General features: G+C 40.4%; 1 protein-coding gene across 6 annotated transcripts in view; it reads left to right on the forward strand.

The window, feature by feature from the left end:
* ZMAT4 (zinc finger matrin-type 4) overlaps positions 1 to 16,297 on the forward strand; it is a 388,221-nt gene that overhangs the window by 189,131 nt on the left and 182,793 nt on the right. For all 6 annotated transcript variants that reach the window (XM_032329176.1, XM_032329175.1, XM_032329171.1 and 3 more), the window contains exon 4: positions 10,189 to 10,345. In XM_032329176.1, the coding sequence (XP_032185067.1) occupies positions 10,189 to 10,345 (157 nt within the window). The remainder of the gene's footprint in view (positions 1 to 10,188; positions 10,346 to 16,297) is intronic.

Below are 16,297 nucleotides of genomic sequence, written 5' to 3' on the forward strand. Positions count from 1 at the left end.
GTATCAGACTATAAACAACAACATGCACAACACTGGAAAAAATTTGCATTTATGGGACAGTTCATCTCACTATAGGGTATGTGCTGAGAAGTACAGTTGCTTCCAGCTCTAGCAGGGGCTGTTGGATGGCTCTTCCCTTTAGTTGTAGCTCTGTAGAAGCTGCAGGTAGAATTCCGTTATAGCTTTAAAATGCCTTTGGCCAAAATAAATATCAATAACCAGAATTCCAAGGATGGCCAGCTAGTGCTCAGATGAATTCCAAATATTACAAGGGAGCCCGCAGTGGCTCTGCCTTCAAGCAGAAAATGCCCAGAAAAGAAAAGAAAATTTAGGCTTCAAGTGTCATTTCTTTGGGCTTTTGAAATCCTATAAATGCATCTGTTAGGCCTTTTCTTTTCTAGGACAGCTTTATTGAACTATAATTCATCTGTATCTACAGTTCACCTATTTAAAGAACACCTTTCAAGGGTTTTTACTATATTCATGTAGTTGTGTAGCTATCACAATAACAAGAGCATCATCATCACTAGAAGGAAAACCCTTTTGTGTTTGCTTCCCATGTTCCCTAACCTCTCTATCCATGCTCTCCTACTCCTTGACAATCTTTAATCTACTTTCTGAATTATAGATTTTTCTATTCTGAAAATTTCATATAAAGGAAATAATACAGGGTATGGTCTTTTGTGATTGGTATTTTTCATTTAGTATACTGTTTTTAAGGTTCGTGTGTGTTTTTGACATGTGTTGGTACTTTTTTTTTTTTTTTTTCCTGATAATATGCCGTTGTATGACTAGAGCACATTTTGTTTGCCTGTACTTCAGTCAATGACCATAGGAGCTGTTCCCACTTCCGGGCACACTCTATAGTATAGTATACTACTATGAATACTTGTGTACAGATTTTTATGTGGACATATATTTTTATTTCTCTTGCATGTAGTATATATTCATTTCTCACTTTTCATGGTAGCTATGTTGTATAAAGTCACCAACTCTGAATTAGCAAATACTGAGCCATTGTTTCTAGGTGGAATATGGGGTTAGGTGCCTACATGTGGCTGGTTACAAGACCTTCATCAGCTGATCAATACATAAATTTGTTTTATGTGTGTTTTTATTTAAAGATGACTTATTGAATATAATACTTACAAATTATTGATTATATGTAGTACTTCTTTATAATAAAACCCTAGCTGAGAAGATGCTAACCTTTTCCTGATGATGGGAAATATGGTAAATAGCGCTGACTTTTAGTTCTATGACAATGCTATTCATTATGCTCTTACTGTCAGTTATTATCTCACACACCCACACATTTAGCCACTTGTCCATCCTTTCCATAGCCTCATTGTGCACTATAGATAATGTTTTAGCTCTTTCTGGAGTGGTTTCACATACATATCAGGGGATTTCCTCTCCCTTACTCTGGATGTACAGTATTGTCAATTAACATGAAACTCACAGCCAACATTACTATCACTCATGCCTCAGTGAAGCCTTTTCAACACATGTATTTCCTCTGTAAAGTGATCTTCAGAACACCAGGCAGTGAAATCACCAACAAAAAGCACAGAAATGCAAAGATATGTGGCACTAAATAGACCATGAATAGAACACTTATATATAACATAAGGGGTAAAACAAGAAGGCAGAGGATTGCCTTGTTTAATCTCAGCTGGAATCATGCATGTCAGGTGACTCAGACATTTTGTTCCTCCACACATGGCCATGAATGATGACAGAAATGCCATAAGTGTTGATTTGGGGATTACACAGAAATATTTGCAAGTAGGTAAATTTGCAAATGCATATGTATGAGTAGCAAAGATTGAGTGTACCTAGAAATGGAATTGTTGGGTCATATGGTGACTCTGTATGTAAACTTTTATGGAACTGCCTGATGACTTTCCAGTGTGGCTGCAGCATTTTACATTCTTGCCAGAAGTGTGTGAGGGCTCCTAATACTCACATCTTTGCTCATGCCTTTTATTACCCATCTTTTTCATCCTTGCCATCCTGGTGGTTGTGAAGTGGTGTCTCATTGTGGTTTCATTTGCATTTCCAGATCGTTAATGATGTCAAGCATATTTTTATGTTGTTATTGGCCATTTGTATACCTTCCTTGTAGAAGTGTTTTTTCAGATCTTTTCAAACTTAAATTTGGTTTATTTTCAATACCAGTAAGGAGACTCCAATTCCATGCTTTCAGTAATGGATAGAAGGACTAGGCAGAAGATTAATAAGGAAATAGGAGGAATAAGAAGATTTAAAACAACCTAACCTAACAGATACATACAGAATTGTCTAGCTGTCCCTTTAATTCTATCAACTTTTGCTTCCTGAATTTTCTAACTACCTATGTAGTTATATGTATGCCTATATATAATTATCATATATTCCTTGTGGCTCAGCACTTTAATCATTACACAATGTTCTTCTTTAACTTTAGTAAAAAAATTTTGTTTTAAAGTCATACTTTGATATTAGTTTCATAGCCACTACAAATTTCTTGTAGATGCTGTTTGACTGATATAACTTTTAATTCTTTTTACATTTATCCATCTGTATCATTGAGGCTATCATTGAAGTTGTATCTCCTTGATACAACATATAGATTAGTCATGTTTTCCTTTTTATCTAATCTTATCATCACTATATTTTTATTAGATTTAATATTATTTTTAAGTACAGTGTTATTATTGCTACAGTTGGATTTGTGTACCATTTTACTTTTAGGAATAGTGTCTTTCTGTTCTTTTATTTCTTCTTTACCACTTTCTTTTGCGTTAAAGTATTTTGTACTGAAAAAATTTAATTCCTTTAGTGACTATTCCCTATATTATTTTGGACTTTTTCTTTAGTGGTTGCTTTAGGGGTTACTGTATATATCTCAATTTATTGGAAATTTATCCTAACTTAATTGTACCCAGATACAGAAATGTATAGCTGTCTTCTCTCTTCCCCCATTTTGTGCTATTATTATTATGCATATTAGATGTATTTACATTATAAACCCCATAATATATTGTTATAATTGTTAATCTACATAATTTTAAGAATTATTATTTAGAGAGAGAGAAAGAGAGAAAGAGAGCAGGGGGGAGGGCCAGGGAGAGAGAGAGAGAGAGAGAGAGAGAGAATCTCAGGCAGACTCCCCAGTCAGTGGAGAGCCCAATGCAGGACTCTATGTGGGGTTCATTCTTAGGACCCTGAGATCATGACCTGAGCCAAAATCAAGAGTCAGATGCTTAACTGACCGAGCCACCCAGGTGCCCCAGCTAACCTATATAATTTTGTATCTTTCAAAGAAGCTGCGAAAAGAAATGTGAGCTGGATATATTTCAGTGTTTGTTGTATTAATCTTATTTACCCTTTCTGCTTCTCATGATTTGTTTCTGTGGATTTGAGGATTACAATATGGTGTCATTTCCTTACTCCAGCACAGCTTTGCTTCCACCTATGTCTTTAGTGCTGTTATTGTCAGATACATTATATATGTATATGTTATTGGAACAACTACAAAAAATAGTTATTTTGTACATACAATTTTTAATTAGTTAAGAAAGAAGAAATATACATTTATAGTGATTTTTTTTATAATTACATATCTGCCTTGACTTGTGCCTTTTTTTCCTCTTCATAAGAATTTAAATATCTTCTGGTATCACTTGCTTTCAGCCTAAAGAACTTGCTTCAGAATTTCCCATAAGGTGGATCTGTTAGTAACACATTCTTTTAGGGTTTGTTTGTTTGTTTGTTTGTTTTTATCTCTAGATGTCTTTATTTTACCTTAATTTTTGAAAGATAGTTTTGCTGGATGTAAGATTTTTATTTGTTAGATTTTTCTTTCTGCACTGTGAGTATGCTACCCCCCTGACTTCTGGCCTACATTATTTCTGATGAGAAATTAGTTGTGATTTTTATTGTGGTTCTCTTGTATGTGATAAGTTCTTTTATCCTGCTACTTCTGCATTTTCCCTTTCTTTTGGCTTTTAGCATTTTTACTGTGATGTATTTCAGTGTAGGACATTTTGTACTTATCCTACTCAAATTTTGTTGGACTTCTTGGATGTGTAGATGGGTATTTTTCTTCAAATTTGGGAGGTTTTCAGTCATTATTTCTATGTATATTTTTTTATGCCCCTTTCTCTTTCTCTTCTCTTGGTATTACTATTTTATGCATATGTTTGTATACTTAGTATACAAACTTAGTAGTGTCCACATTTCTCTGAAAACCTGTCCTGTTCAATTTTCTTTTCTTCTTCTTTTTTTTCTCCTCCTCTTGGATTGCATAATTTCCATTGATAAATCTTGAACTTCACCAGTTCTTTCTTCTACAAGTTCACATGTGTTTTAAAATTCCTCTAATGATTTTTTTCATTTCGGTTATTGTACTTTTTATCTCCAGAATTTCCATCTGATTTTTTGCTGTAATTTCTATTTGATAACACATTGTCATCATATATTCTTTTACTTCTTTAAGAATGATTTCCTTTAAGTTTTTGAGCACATTTGTAATTTGAGCACAAATCTTTGAAGTTGCATTGAAGTTTTTGCCAGTTAAATTTAATATCTGAGCCCTTTCTGTTTTTGTTTTCATGTGTATAGGTTATATTCTCCTGAATTTTTTGCATGTTTTATAAGTGTTGTTGTTGAGAACTGAATATTTAGTTAACATATTATAGTGATGCTGGGTACTGATTACCCCATGCTCCAGAACTTGTTTTTGTTGTTTATTTATTTGTCCAATGTCTTGGCTACTTTAATGTCTAAGCCTATTTTATAGTGTCTGTTTTTCCAAGATGTGCAGCCACTAATGTCCTGGCTCACTAGCTCAGTCTTAGGGACGAGACAGTCACTGTGGGATGGCAATGATTTGTACAGGACTTTTTTTGACTGTTTCTTTCTCTGATCTCTGTTAAACTGCCTGCCACTACTGGAATAGTACTCATCTTTTAGGTTCTGCTAATTGCTGGATGATTGCTCTGTTGTTTTTGTCCATGCCCTGGAGTATAGATGCTGCACAGTGTGATCTAATTAAATTTTGTACTTTTTGTAAGGCTAGTTTTTGAGTGAAGTCTTTGAAGTTTTTCCTGACTCCAGAAAGGCTCTCCTGAGCTATCTCTTTCCCTGGTTCTTTCTGGTAAGCTAGCTGGTTTAGCATGTTGCTCTAATGGAACTATCAGTTTTCTCTTAATTGCCTACCAGCAAAATCATTGTTTTTGAGAGCAACCTTAGGCTTAAACCTTTAAGAACTCGGTTTCAAATGATACCAGTTTCTGTGGAAAGAGTATAAAAGCTTTCTGTTCTTATGGATTCTTTCTTCCCCATCTGTTCTTACAGAAAAATTTCTGAGCCACTGCTTCAGAGTAAGGAATAGGGACAGTGGCTTGCTTCTCCTAGAATGACAATGCTGCTTTGTTGGCTAGGCACAAGTGTCAGGGTCTGGTCTCAGTTTGTCTCTCCTGGCATGGAACCCTGGTTCTACAAGCAAATTGGGCAAGAGCACTCAGGGTCTCAGTCTTTGTCTGCTGTTCCAGGGATAGAGCTTCTGTCCTATGAATGAGTATGGGTTGAGGAAGAGAATATCTGACCTCTTCTGTCCTATGAATGAGGGTGGGTGGTGGAAGAGAATATCTGATTCCTGGCTGCATTGTTAGGAATTTATCTTCTGCATTTGGAACTAAAGGCCTGTAAATGTTTGTGGTCTGACTTTCCTAATATCCTCTAACTGGGAGCTGATAGGAGAGGGATCCCTATTTTCTTGACCACACCCAATCAAAATGGAACATCTGTCATGTTTACCTGGACAGTTGCTAGGGAGGAAAAGGGTTATCTCTAAAGTGCCATAGACTCACTATTCTTACTGGGAATTAATACATTTTTTGAATAAATATTTCTTAATTTGCTGTTTTCTCTTAGTATAATTTCCAGAGACTTTAAAGAATTATTTTTTTAATCTTTAGGAGTTATGGTTGTTTTGCCAGGAGCAATTGTACAGAATTTCTCACTCTGACATTCTGGAAGTAAAAATCCCTCTCAGGCTTTTTGTATGCACCTGAAGGAGAATGAAGGCAGTTATCTGAATTAAGTAAAAAAAAACAAAAACAAAAACAAAAAAATCTTACAAGTTATAAAAAGGACTTTCAGGACTTGATTTCTGGCCAGAGTCAGCCAGCTTTTTCTACCTTAATTGAATTCTTCTGAAAACTTCTTACCTTTGCAAAATGCTTTGACTATTTAGCCTTAGGATATTCCACAACTTTTTTTTTTTTTTCTTCCAGCAATGTGTACATTACCCTGAAGAAGTCTGAATTTTTAGCTCCAGTTTGAAATTCATAATTTAGGATAATCCTAGACTCTCCTTCATTTATTTGATATCTTGGGGCCTTTCTCAGTTCCTTAAGCCAGAAACTTTTAAAGTATTCATTGAGGTCAGTTCATCAAACTTTACGGAATTTCTGTCCTGAGCCATATATCAGCATTGGTCTGGGTGCAGTGGGAGACTCCAGTAAATATGGTATGATCTATAGCTTGAAGGAGCCATTAATTTAAGATTTAGATAGCCTAGAGTACACAGTTAAATTCTATCATTTTGCAGGTACTTGCTTAGTACTGAGGTTCTTTCTGGGGTATTGTGTCTCCACCAGGATTATTAAAATAGTCCAGTTGGTGGTATTTACATTTGTATCATGTGAGTCACATTGGCTTCTTTAGCAAAATACCCATTAAACACGTTCTGCTGGCTTCGAAGTCTGCCTAACTTCTCAGGACACTGCTATAGTTTCTCTATTATCTGAGACTTAAACTTTCTTGGTCCCTCTTCTACACCCATGGCATAGCTATATTCCATGATATTTTCTTGCTTAATTATTGGTTCATTATTATCCTTTGATTCTCCTATATGATTATAGGATCATATTGCCCAGAAGAGCAGACAGCTAGGATTATGTATTAAAACTATGATGAAACTGCCATAAATTTTAGGACAGTGTTTCCCTACATAAACCTTGAAGTTAATTTATAAATTGTTGATATCTCTGGTTCTTTTCCTGGCCATTGTCCTATCAGTCTGAAAGATTTTGACTAGCAACTACACCTCCTTGCTTTATCTATCTCCTCTTTTTTTTTTTTTTAAGATTTTATTTATTTATTTGACAGAGAGAGAGAGAGCACAAGTAGGTAGAGAAGCAGGCAGAGAGAGAGAGGGAAGCAGGCCCCCTGCTGAGCAGAGAGCCTGATGTGGGGCTCAATCCCAGGACCCTGGGATCATGACCTGAACCAAAGGCAAAAGCTTAACCCAATGAGCCACCCAGACACCCCTATCTCCTCTTTTGATTTTCATGTCAGGCTTACTAATCCCACCACAGACCAACCCTGAGCCCCACTCATTCAGTGATCATCTATAATTCCCCCTGTGTGACAGGCGTTGTGCTGGGTGTTGGGGCTTCAATACCAATGAAATGATTTCCTTGACCTTAAAGGAGTTTTGTAGGCTTGTGAGAGGACCAAAGATGAAAACAAACACAGGTAATAATTCAGTGTTCTATTATAAAAGATGTGCAAGACACATAGCAGACTAAGGTTGATGCTCACTTTTATAGAGGGAGGCAGGAAAAGCTTAATTTCAAGGAAGTAATGATTAAACTGTACTCACTCTGGAAAGACAAGATTAGACAAGAAGTGATAAGGAAGGCATGAGAAAGGCTTGGAGATGAAAATCCACACAAACATCCTTAATTTACATTTTTAAAAATTTTATTATTGGGAGAGTGTGAGTCCAATAGCAGAGTAAGTTTTCAGGATTGCACTATTTTCCTTTTATTTTTTTCTGATGCCCTTTCTAATTCTCCTGCTCCCAACCTCCTTAATAGCGGAGAACAGACGCTCCCTGGTGGTCTAGTGGTTAGGATTCGGCTCTCTCTTAATAGCGGAGAACAGAGTCAAACTCATCTAACACATCATCTACCATATTTGGCAGGCCCTTAAAAATGTGTTGAATGAACGAGTGTTGATCATAACTGATCATAAATCAATTGATCATTATCCCATTTAAAGGCAGTTCTTTGCCTTAGAAGCTATTTCTGAGTATACATCATCTACTGATACCAGCCCCTATGTTGGGCTTCAGGCCTTCTATAGAAATGTCTGCATCTTAAGAGTTCCAAGGAGAAGGGCCAGGTTTGGCCAGCACTTTTGCTAGAAGTGCAGAAGGGATGCACAGATTGTAAATAGGTATAGAGCTTTTTCCTAATTTTAAGAAACATTACGTGCTTTGACTTAAATTATGCATAGTAAGGTAAAAAATGAGTAATTCAAGCATCGACTTTTACCTTAACAACCTTCTTTTTCTTTTCTTTCTTTCTTTCTTTTTTAATGTAAGATCAGTATCTCCTAACATATAATGTAAGGTACCAGTTTGGGTCTTTCAGCCCTTTTGATGTATCCACTCTTCATTTACTTAAGTAACTCCCGGATTTGTAATTTCCTGGTATGCCTGGGCTCTAACTCCCTCTGTGGGTTCTGTAGCATCTCCTAGGTATGGATGGAGAGGTAAGTGAAGGAAAGCTAATTCTTCCCTGTACCGCTTGGTCTAGTTAGTTTCCATAGTATATAGCACAAAGGTGTGAAAGCATTAGTGATTTCAAGTATGTATGTATGTATGTATGTATGTATGTATGTATGTATGTATATGTATGTATATGTATGTATGTATTACTGAGGGTGAAGGGAAAACTCAAAACAACTCAAAACCTTAAATATCATCAGTAAAGATGACTCAGGAGACGTAGCCTCATGCCTTAACCAGGTGTCCTGCCCTAAATATTTGTCTTGGTCCAGGAAAGGACCTCTGGGGGAAGCTCCTCGTCTCTATATGGGGTCCATTTCCTCTCAATGACCCTTAACCCCTAGCAATATATTTACTCAACTCTCACCTATTAACTGTGATAAAGGGGTCAGGGAGGCAAACTAAGATTTAATAATCTAAGTCAAGAGAATAAATGGCAGTAGGTACTCCCCCTACCACCAATAGTCCTCCCAAAGATGAACATTAATTATGAGAGAGATATTGCAGAGGAATGCCTTGACGAGAAAGGAGTTTTTTTTCTGACTGCCACATAATTTGCAAGGCAACACTCTCTCCAGCAGTCTGGACATCTTATTATTCTGCAGAAAATATGTAATTCCCTTTTTTCCCATTCTATCCCCACCTTCATCCTTCTGCTCATGCCATTTTCAATTGCACTCTTTGGGCCCTGCTTAGAATAAGAGAAGGGGCTAATGTGGGGCCAGGTCCTCATCCAAGGCTGTTCTTTAATAGAAAGACGCTTCGCTATTGCTGTCCCATTACGGAATAGATTAACTCCTTATCTGAGAGTCTGCCTTACCCTCAGTTTCTCACTAGCAGGAAGGGAGCCCGTGGTAATCTTCCCCTTGTATAACGTGCGTAATTGATGATCTTTGTGCACAATAGCCAGGTCACATGATCTAATAAAGGATTTCTATTTTTCTGATTCATGCTTCACTTTCATTGTCTTACAGAAGAATAAAAAAATCAAGCTGGATTTAAGTGTTTTGTGCTGTGTTTAATGAATCACCTTCCCCAAAGAAAAGGAAATTATACAAACTCTCCTAGAAAATTCAGCCAGCGTGGACATCATAACTTTATGATCTGTACTCCAGTTAATTATGAAAAATGTTCAAGTCCTTAAATAAATCTTAAAAAAGAAGATCTTGAACATGTGGCCGTGTATCCCAGTGAGGCTAAAATTGGTGAAAGACAGAGCTGAATGCCAAATTATAATTTCTGCTAAATAATTCAGGCCCTCCGCACTCTGATATTTTACTTACTTTAATGAGCATAATGGGTGCAAATAGAGACGGTCTCCCTCACGGTGCCAGACACAATGTGCTCTCGCCTCATTGTGGGCCCTGTTTCCTTGCGCAACTCATATCTGCACACGTGTCCTCTGTTCCCTGGGTCTGGCACTACTACCCACTAAATAATGTAGGGTGAAGTCACTACCTGAAAATGTTTTGATGGTGATTGTCATGAAGAAAAAAAGGTTGCATTTCAGTGAGAAAAATCTGTGCTACATCTCATTTGCAACAGAATGGAATGGGAAAAAAGACATTTTGGGACTTGGGATTCCCTCTAATGTTATTTTTTTTTTCTTTCTTCCATAGGGAAATGACGCCGATATGGTTGATAAGAATAAGTGCTGTACGCTCTGTAACATGTCCTTTACCTCGGCAGTGGTGGCTGACTCACATTATCAAGGCAAAATCCATGCCAAAAGGTTAAAACTGTTGCTAGGAGAGAAAACCCCACTAAAGACCACAGGTATGTGTGGAAATAGTGATCACGGGTGACCATGAAGTCGGGGCGCTGCGCCTGTCCCACTAATTGTGCTCCCTCTTCGGCAGAGGCTGCCTGAGTAGAGTCTAAAGGTAGATGCCCTTCGAAACCTAAAGGGATGGACAGGGAGCCCCGCAGACTTTGCTGTCATAGGCTATTCAGTACAGTTACAGGGGCTCATTCTCTCACCCTGGCTCCTTCAGATTAATAATTCAGCAGCTGGCATCTTCTGCAAGGCTGTTTGCAACCTGCAAGGTGTTGTCTATCACACTGATTATATATTATGTAAGATACAGTACCTATTATGTAATGAATGCTGTTTTTTCCATAGCTTCAGTGTGTCCTCTGCATGGCTAACGTGTGGTGTTTTGTGTCTAGTGGGTCCATTCACTGCATGTGTCTGTGTAACGCAGCCTGTCATCGGGCCTTTATCTTGGTGAGGGTGTGGATGAGGGGAACTGTGCAGACAGCTAAGTTGTATTTTTATTTTTTCCCCCCAGAGGTGACAGTTCCTGCTGTTGTCTGTAAGTCAGTCCTGTTCACTTTCACAACAAAAAGCTGAACTATTGATAAAAAATCATTTAACCCTGTAAATGCATCACTAAAATAATTCCTCATAAGTCCGTCAAATTATGAAACTAAAATATTATAATTGAATCGAGTTAGACTATTTAGACAGGGTTTAAATTGTGGTGAAGACATTTCTAGGCTGGGTTGTAATCCCAGGAAGTTGGGGGTATATTTCATGATGTCTACTCTTCCAGTGCAATTAAAATGTAGCAGTGCTTTTTATCTTTCTGTCTAATGAATCGTGCATAAATTGTGGGCGTAATTATTTTTTAAATGGTATTTTGGAGATTGGAGGGAGCCTAAAACAATACTTGACTTTTATTCTCACCAGTGTTTTCCTTAAGAAAAATATCTTCTTTCACCTAGAGAATAGCGAGGAATCTTTTCACTATATTTTTCTACTTAGTTTAACTAAAGGGTATTGTTTTTGTAAAGGTGGCTATGACATTCAAATATAGGATGGGGTTGCAAAACACCTGAAATCTGGAGCTGAACCGGGCTTGTTCCTGGGCACACACCGTGTCTTAGCATTTTATAAGCAGTCACTCGGTTGAAACTCCTGATTCTTGCTCTCTAAAAGGTTAGATATTCACCTTGTAACCTACTCCCCAACAAATTTCTTAAAATAGACACCTCAAAGAAATAGTCACTGGAAAATTTTTACCTTTTTTCCACGAATGAGTAACTAGCCCACTTTTTCTTTCTGCTTAAGCAGAGAATTGCTGTTAAATTTAATTTTGGAGATAGTGATGGAAGAGGAGGAGCTCTATCTTTGTTTATCATGTCAATTAGCAAAGGGGAGAGTTATTATTTTTGTAAAAAAAAAAAAATCGCCACATGGCACAAATGGTTCTTTGTGAATTTAAATACATTCTCCAGATAACCAAGCACCAGTTTGTTTTCCTGAATTCAGATACCCTCCAATCTGGTAAGTATAACTTAGATGTAATTTGTTAGTTCCCATCAGTATATGCCAAAGGAAAAATCAGGAGCACTTAAACTACAACCTTTACTTCATGACTTTGTCTTGGTGTCCACAGAGCTGGCCCAGTCCTCAGTGTGACCAAAATCAGGTTGCCAGTTAGGCTAGAAGGGAATGGGGGTGGGGTGGGAGGTAAGTAGCTCTATCAGCTTGTAGCTTGAGCTGGGAAAACAGATTTCAGCGGCTTTATGCCAGCATCTCCCTTCCTCATCTAACTCACAGTGCCCAGGCTGTGTATCCCCATTCTGTAGCTTAGGCTCTCATCTGTTCTCTCTAAAGCTGCTTGGAGCAGAAAGGGTCTTGGAGAATGGCAACACTAGACAGAATTAGAGGGTCTGGGAGCTAAATTGGTCCCTGGGCTTGGGCTGGTGTCAACCCAGCTACTGGCAGGGAGCAGAGGAAGCAGTGTGTCCTGCTAGAGCCAGGTGAGTCATTAGGTACGAGGATAAGCAGAGGGTGGGAAGTATGGCAAAGGATAAGATCTGAAGGCTTAATAGGAGGGTGGGACTTAGCAATGGAGAGTCTAGGGACAGAGATCCTGCAAAGAACAAGCTGGGTACTGGCAAAGGGAAAGGCTGGCAGGTGTTGGCAGGACCCTGGCTGCAGGCTGGTGAAAGTAAAGGCTGTGAAGAGTGTGACAGATCATCATAAATTAAGACAAGAGGACTGGGCTTCAAGTCAGGTGTAAGGAACAAATCAGGAACCTGGTTTCCAGACAGGATATAGGTTGAAGCTTGGTCTCAAACACAAATTCACATACTGTATGTAAGGATAAGGACCAAGAGGCATGAGAAAAGAACACCTAGGCTGTGCATTTCCTGACCTACTGAGTTCAGTCCCTCCAGCTCCCTGAATAGAGTCCGGATGGCCTGCCATCACTTCTTGCTGCCTGCGGTGGCCATTCTTGAAGGACATCACCCTCTAAGCTGTGGCTGCCTTATGCACATCCAGGAACATCTCTGTCTCATCAAGAAGCTTAGCTTGAAATTATTTCTGTAATGAAAACAAAAGAAATAAAAAGAACATATAAACCCCAGCCAACTGAGTTAAGATGCTGGAAAGAAGCAAGTGCCCTGCTCAGATATGCCATGTGAGCTACCCCTCCTGGAATAACAGGCTCTTGAGCTGTACTGATACCTGGGTAGGGAAAAATTGATGCACAACTCAGTGCTTTCCCCAGCTCCAGCTACAACATCTGATGAGGGTGAGCAATTGGTGTCTGTGAATCATTACCTTTCCGCCCACTCAAGATGTGCTTTGCTCAAGCATCAACTGGGTATCCTGCAGAATTATCGTGGTTGCAGTTGTCTTCTCCAGATGGGAGCGTGTTTACTAGAATTTCTGAAATGCTTGACAGAGTTGCTGGGACAAATACCAGCTCCCATTCTTGTTGGTGAGTGTGCTTCAGAATCTCTGTTCCCATTCATGCTCTTCTACGTCCTGCTGTAAGACGAAAGCTTAAGGAGAATTCCAGGCCCTCTGTGCTCTTGGAGGGTCAGCATGGAGGTCTTGCCCAGATTGGAGGCTGGCCAGAGGTTGCCACACCATGAGAAGGATTTAGAGGAGGTGTAGTCCAGAGGTTGGAACAGGGAAGGCCATGACAAGCCTCTCTTTAGGGGGAGAATAAAGAAACAGAGGTGGTTCAGTGCGGAAAAGAGATTGCTCAGGGGCAAATCTTTGGAAGGCTGTTATATGAAAAAAGAGATACATTGTGTGTGTGTGTGTGTGTGTGTGTGTGTGTGTGTCTGTGAATGTGAAAGAGTATATAGAATATGGGAGTGTGTGAGAATAGGTGAGAGTGTATTCATGTGTGTGCATGTGTGAGTGTGAGAGAACATTGTGAGGATACATGAAATTGTGTGTGTGGGTGTGTGGGTGTGAGAGTATATGAGTGTATATGTATAAGGGAGTGTGTGAGAATATGTATGTGAGAGACTATATGTGTGTGCATGTGTGAGTGTCAGAGAAATTGTGTGAGAATATGTGAGTGTGCACGTGTGTGTGTGAGTGCCAGAGCATTATGAGAATATGTGTGTTTGTGTGTGTGCATGGGTGTCAGAGTGTGCGAGAATATGCGAGTGTGTGAGAGAAGATGTGAGAATGTGGGTGCATGTGTGAGTGTGAGTGTGTGTGAGGGAGTGTGTGAGTGTGTGCTTGGATGCAACAGATGTACCCAATGAGTGGGTAGAAAATTAAGGAATTAGATCTGAACTCAAGACAAGGAAAAGATTACTAAGTTCCAGAGATGTTAGATTTCTCTAATGAAACCTAAAGGAAAGCCAACCAACTGGACGAAGATGCTGGAGAGAGCAGCTCAGGTCCGCAGCTGTGTAAGCTGTTCCTCCAGAGCGGCAGGCCCTGGAGCTGACTGATATCAGACTCAGGCGGGATGTGGGGCCAAGCAGGGTGGGGGTCGGGGGCTGTTGTTGAAGCGGAAGCTGGCTGATACTTGGCAGGGCATTTCCCGAGGGGATTCCACCCAAAGACATCAGCCTAGAAGACATCTAAAGTCCTTCCACCCCGATTCTCGTCCTAAGGCAGTCTCCAGGCTTGACCCACTGATCTGATAGGCGGTAAGAGCGATGGCCTGGGAGTCAGGAGACAGGAGCCCAGACCCAGGTTCGGCCTAAGGAGCTATGCCATCTTTGGTAGATACGTTATCCTTTCCAACCTCACTTTTCTCATCGGTCATTTCATTCTAACACCAGATATTGTTACCTCACTGGCCCTTTTTTATGGAGCAAACTATAGAATTAAAAGCTTTGGAAAGTAGGTTATTCACATGTGACCATGTGGTAAATAAGTTGATGGGGTGAGGGACAGCCTAACCCCTTTCGATCAAAGACTGGGACTTCCTGGTTAACATGGGGTTGTTCACATACTATCTTGGGAAGGCACAAAGGGACATCATGTGGGTCTCCTTGGAGACAAGCCTTTCTGGGATGAGTTGCATGATCCAAGGCAGGCAGGGCCTGGCACCGGAGCTGCCCACTGGAGTTAGGCAGTGCTGGTGGGCATGGAGGGGGCAGGGAATGGCCGTGGAGCTGAGGCGACAAAAGGGCCTCAGGTGTGAAGAGGACCCATCAGCAGGAGAGAGACCCCGTCACTAAGCTGGGGGACAGCCCCCGGATCTGGAACTGATAATGGACAAGTAGATGCAATAGTAAATCATTTTCAAAACTAGAACTCAAGATCTTCAAGGATAAAAGAAGGAATCAGACAGCCAAATGAGGGCCCACAGAGGGGACAGATCTCGGGAATGCGGAAGCAGCTCTTTAGCAGAGTCAAAACACCAAGTGATAAAGGGCTAGAAGGTCCAGGCTGCCACTGCTTAAATTCTGCTGAGTTAATTCCAAATCCCCAAGGACTGGAATTTGGCTCTGGAAACCCCTCACAAGGAGCTGAGTCTGTGGGGGAAGGTGAGCACTTCCAACAGAATGAGGAGGACGAGGAACCAGACAGAGCCTTGAGGCTGTGTGCTGCGTGATTGGCTCCATTCTGGGATCCTGGGTACCTCACTGTGGCTTTTCCCCAGTGGCTGCCTAGGTGGCAGTGCATAGGGTGTGTGCTAGAGGGCTTCAGTCCTGCCAGTGACTCAGCCCTGAAGGCAAGATCTCTGCCTGCAGGAGACCAGGCAGTGGTTTCCAAGCTCGCACCCCTCCTGACCCCCAGAGTCTATGAATAGGTGTTACACATCAGGATTTAGGATTGCATATGGAATTAAGACTTCTGGCCTCTGGAATGATAATAAAATAAAATGGTGCTGTTTAAAGCCATTTCACATGTGGTAATTTGTTATAACAACCTCAGGATAGACAGAGACCCAAGGAAATACTCGGCCAAACAAGGTGGTCCTTGATGTTCATTCCACATACCTGCCTCAGGGAAGCTCGGAAGCAGCGTAGGAAGCAGCACTGACGTCACTCTGGCCAGGGACTTGCCTGGGGAACAAAAGGTCTATCTTCATATCGGGGCCTTATTCCCCAAATACAGCTTACCACTATATCGTGCAAAACCTCTGGTCTATTTCCATCGACAGCGAGGTGAGTTCCTTCTCCTAGCATGCAGGAGCTCCAACAAGTTAGCTCTTCCGGACCTCCTAGCTTATTTCCTCTCTCTGTTCCACGCACCTTCTCCAGTGCTCTGGCAGACAGGTCTCCTGTACCCCCGGCCCGCTGTGCCTTCCCTGCCACTGTCCTATAGCCCAGAGACCCTTCCCTCTTCCTTCTCTGGTCTCCATAGCTTCACCTTCCAAGCATTGGAGCAGGCCTCCCACGGTCTCTGCAGTGTGTCACGGCTGCTGGAAATCACAAAGGTGGGGCCCCCTATATTAGCAGAGGACTTCATGTGCCTCAGCCTCCTTTTCCCCCTCTGTCCAGTGGGTA

The sequence above is a fragment of the Mustela erminea genome, chromosome 21 (assembly GCF_009829155.1).
Source record: "Mustela erminea isolate mMusErm1 chromosome 21, mMusErm1.Pri, whole genome shotgun sequence".
NCBI classification, from domain to species: Eukaryota; Metazoa; Chordata; class Mammalia; order Carnivora; family Mustelidae; genus Mustela; species Mustela erminea.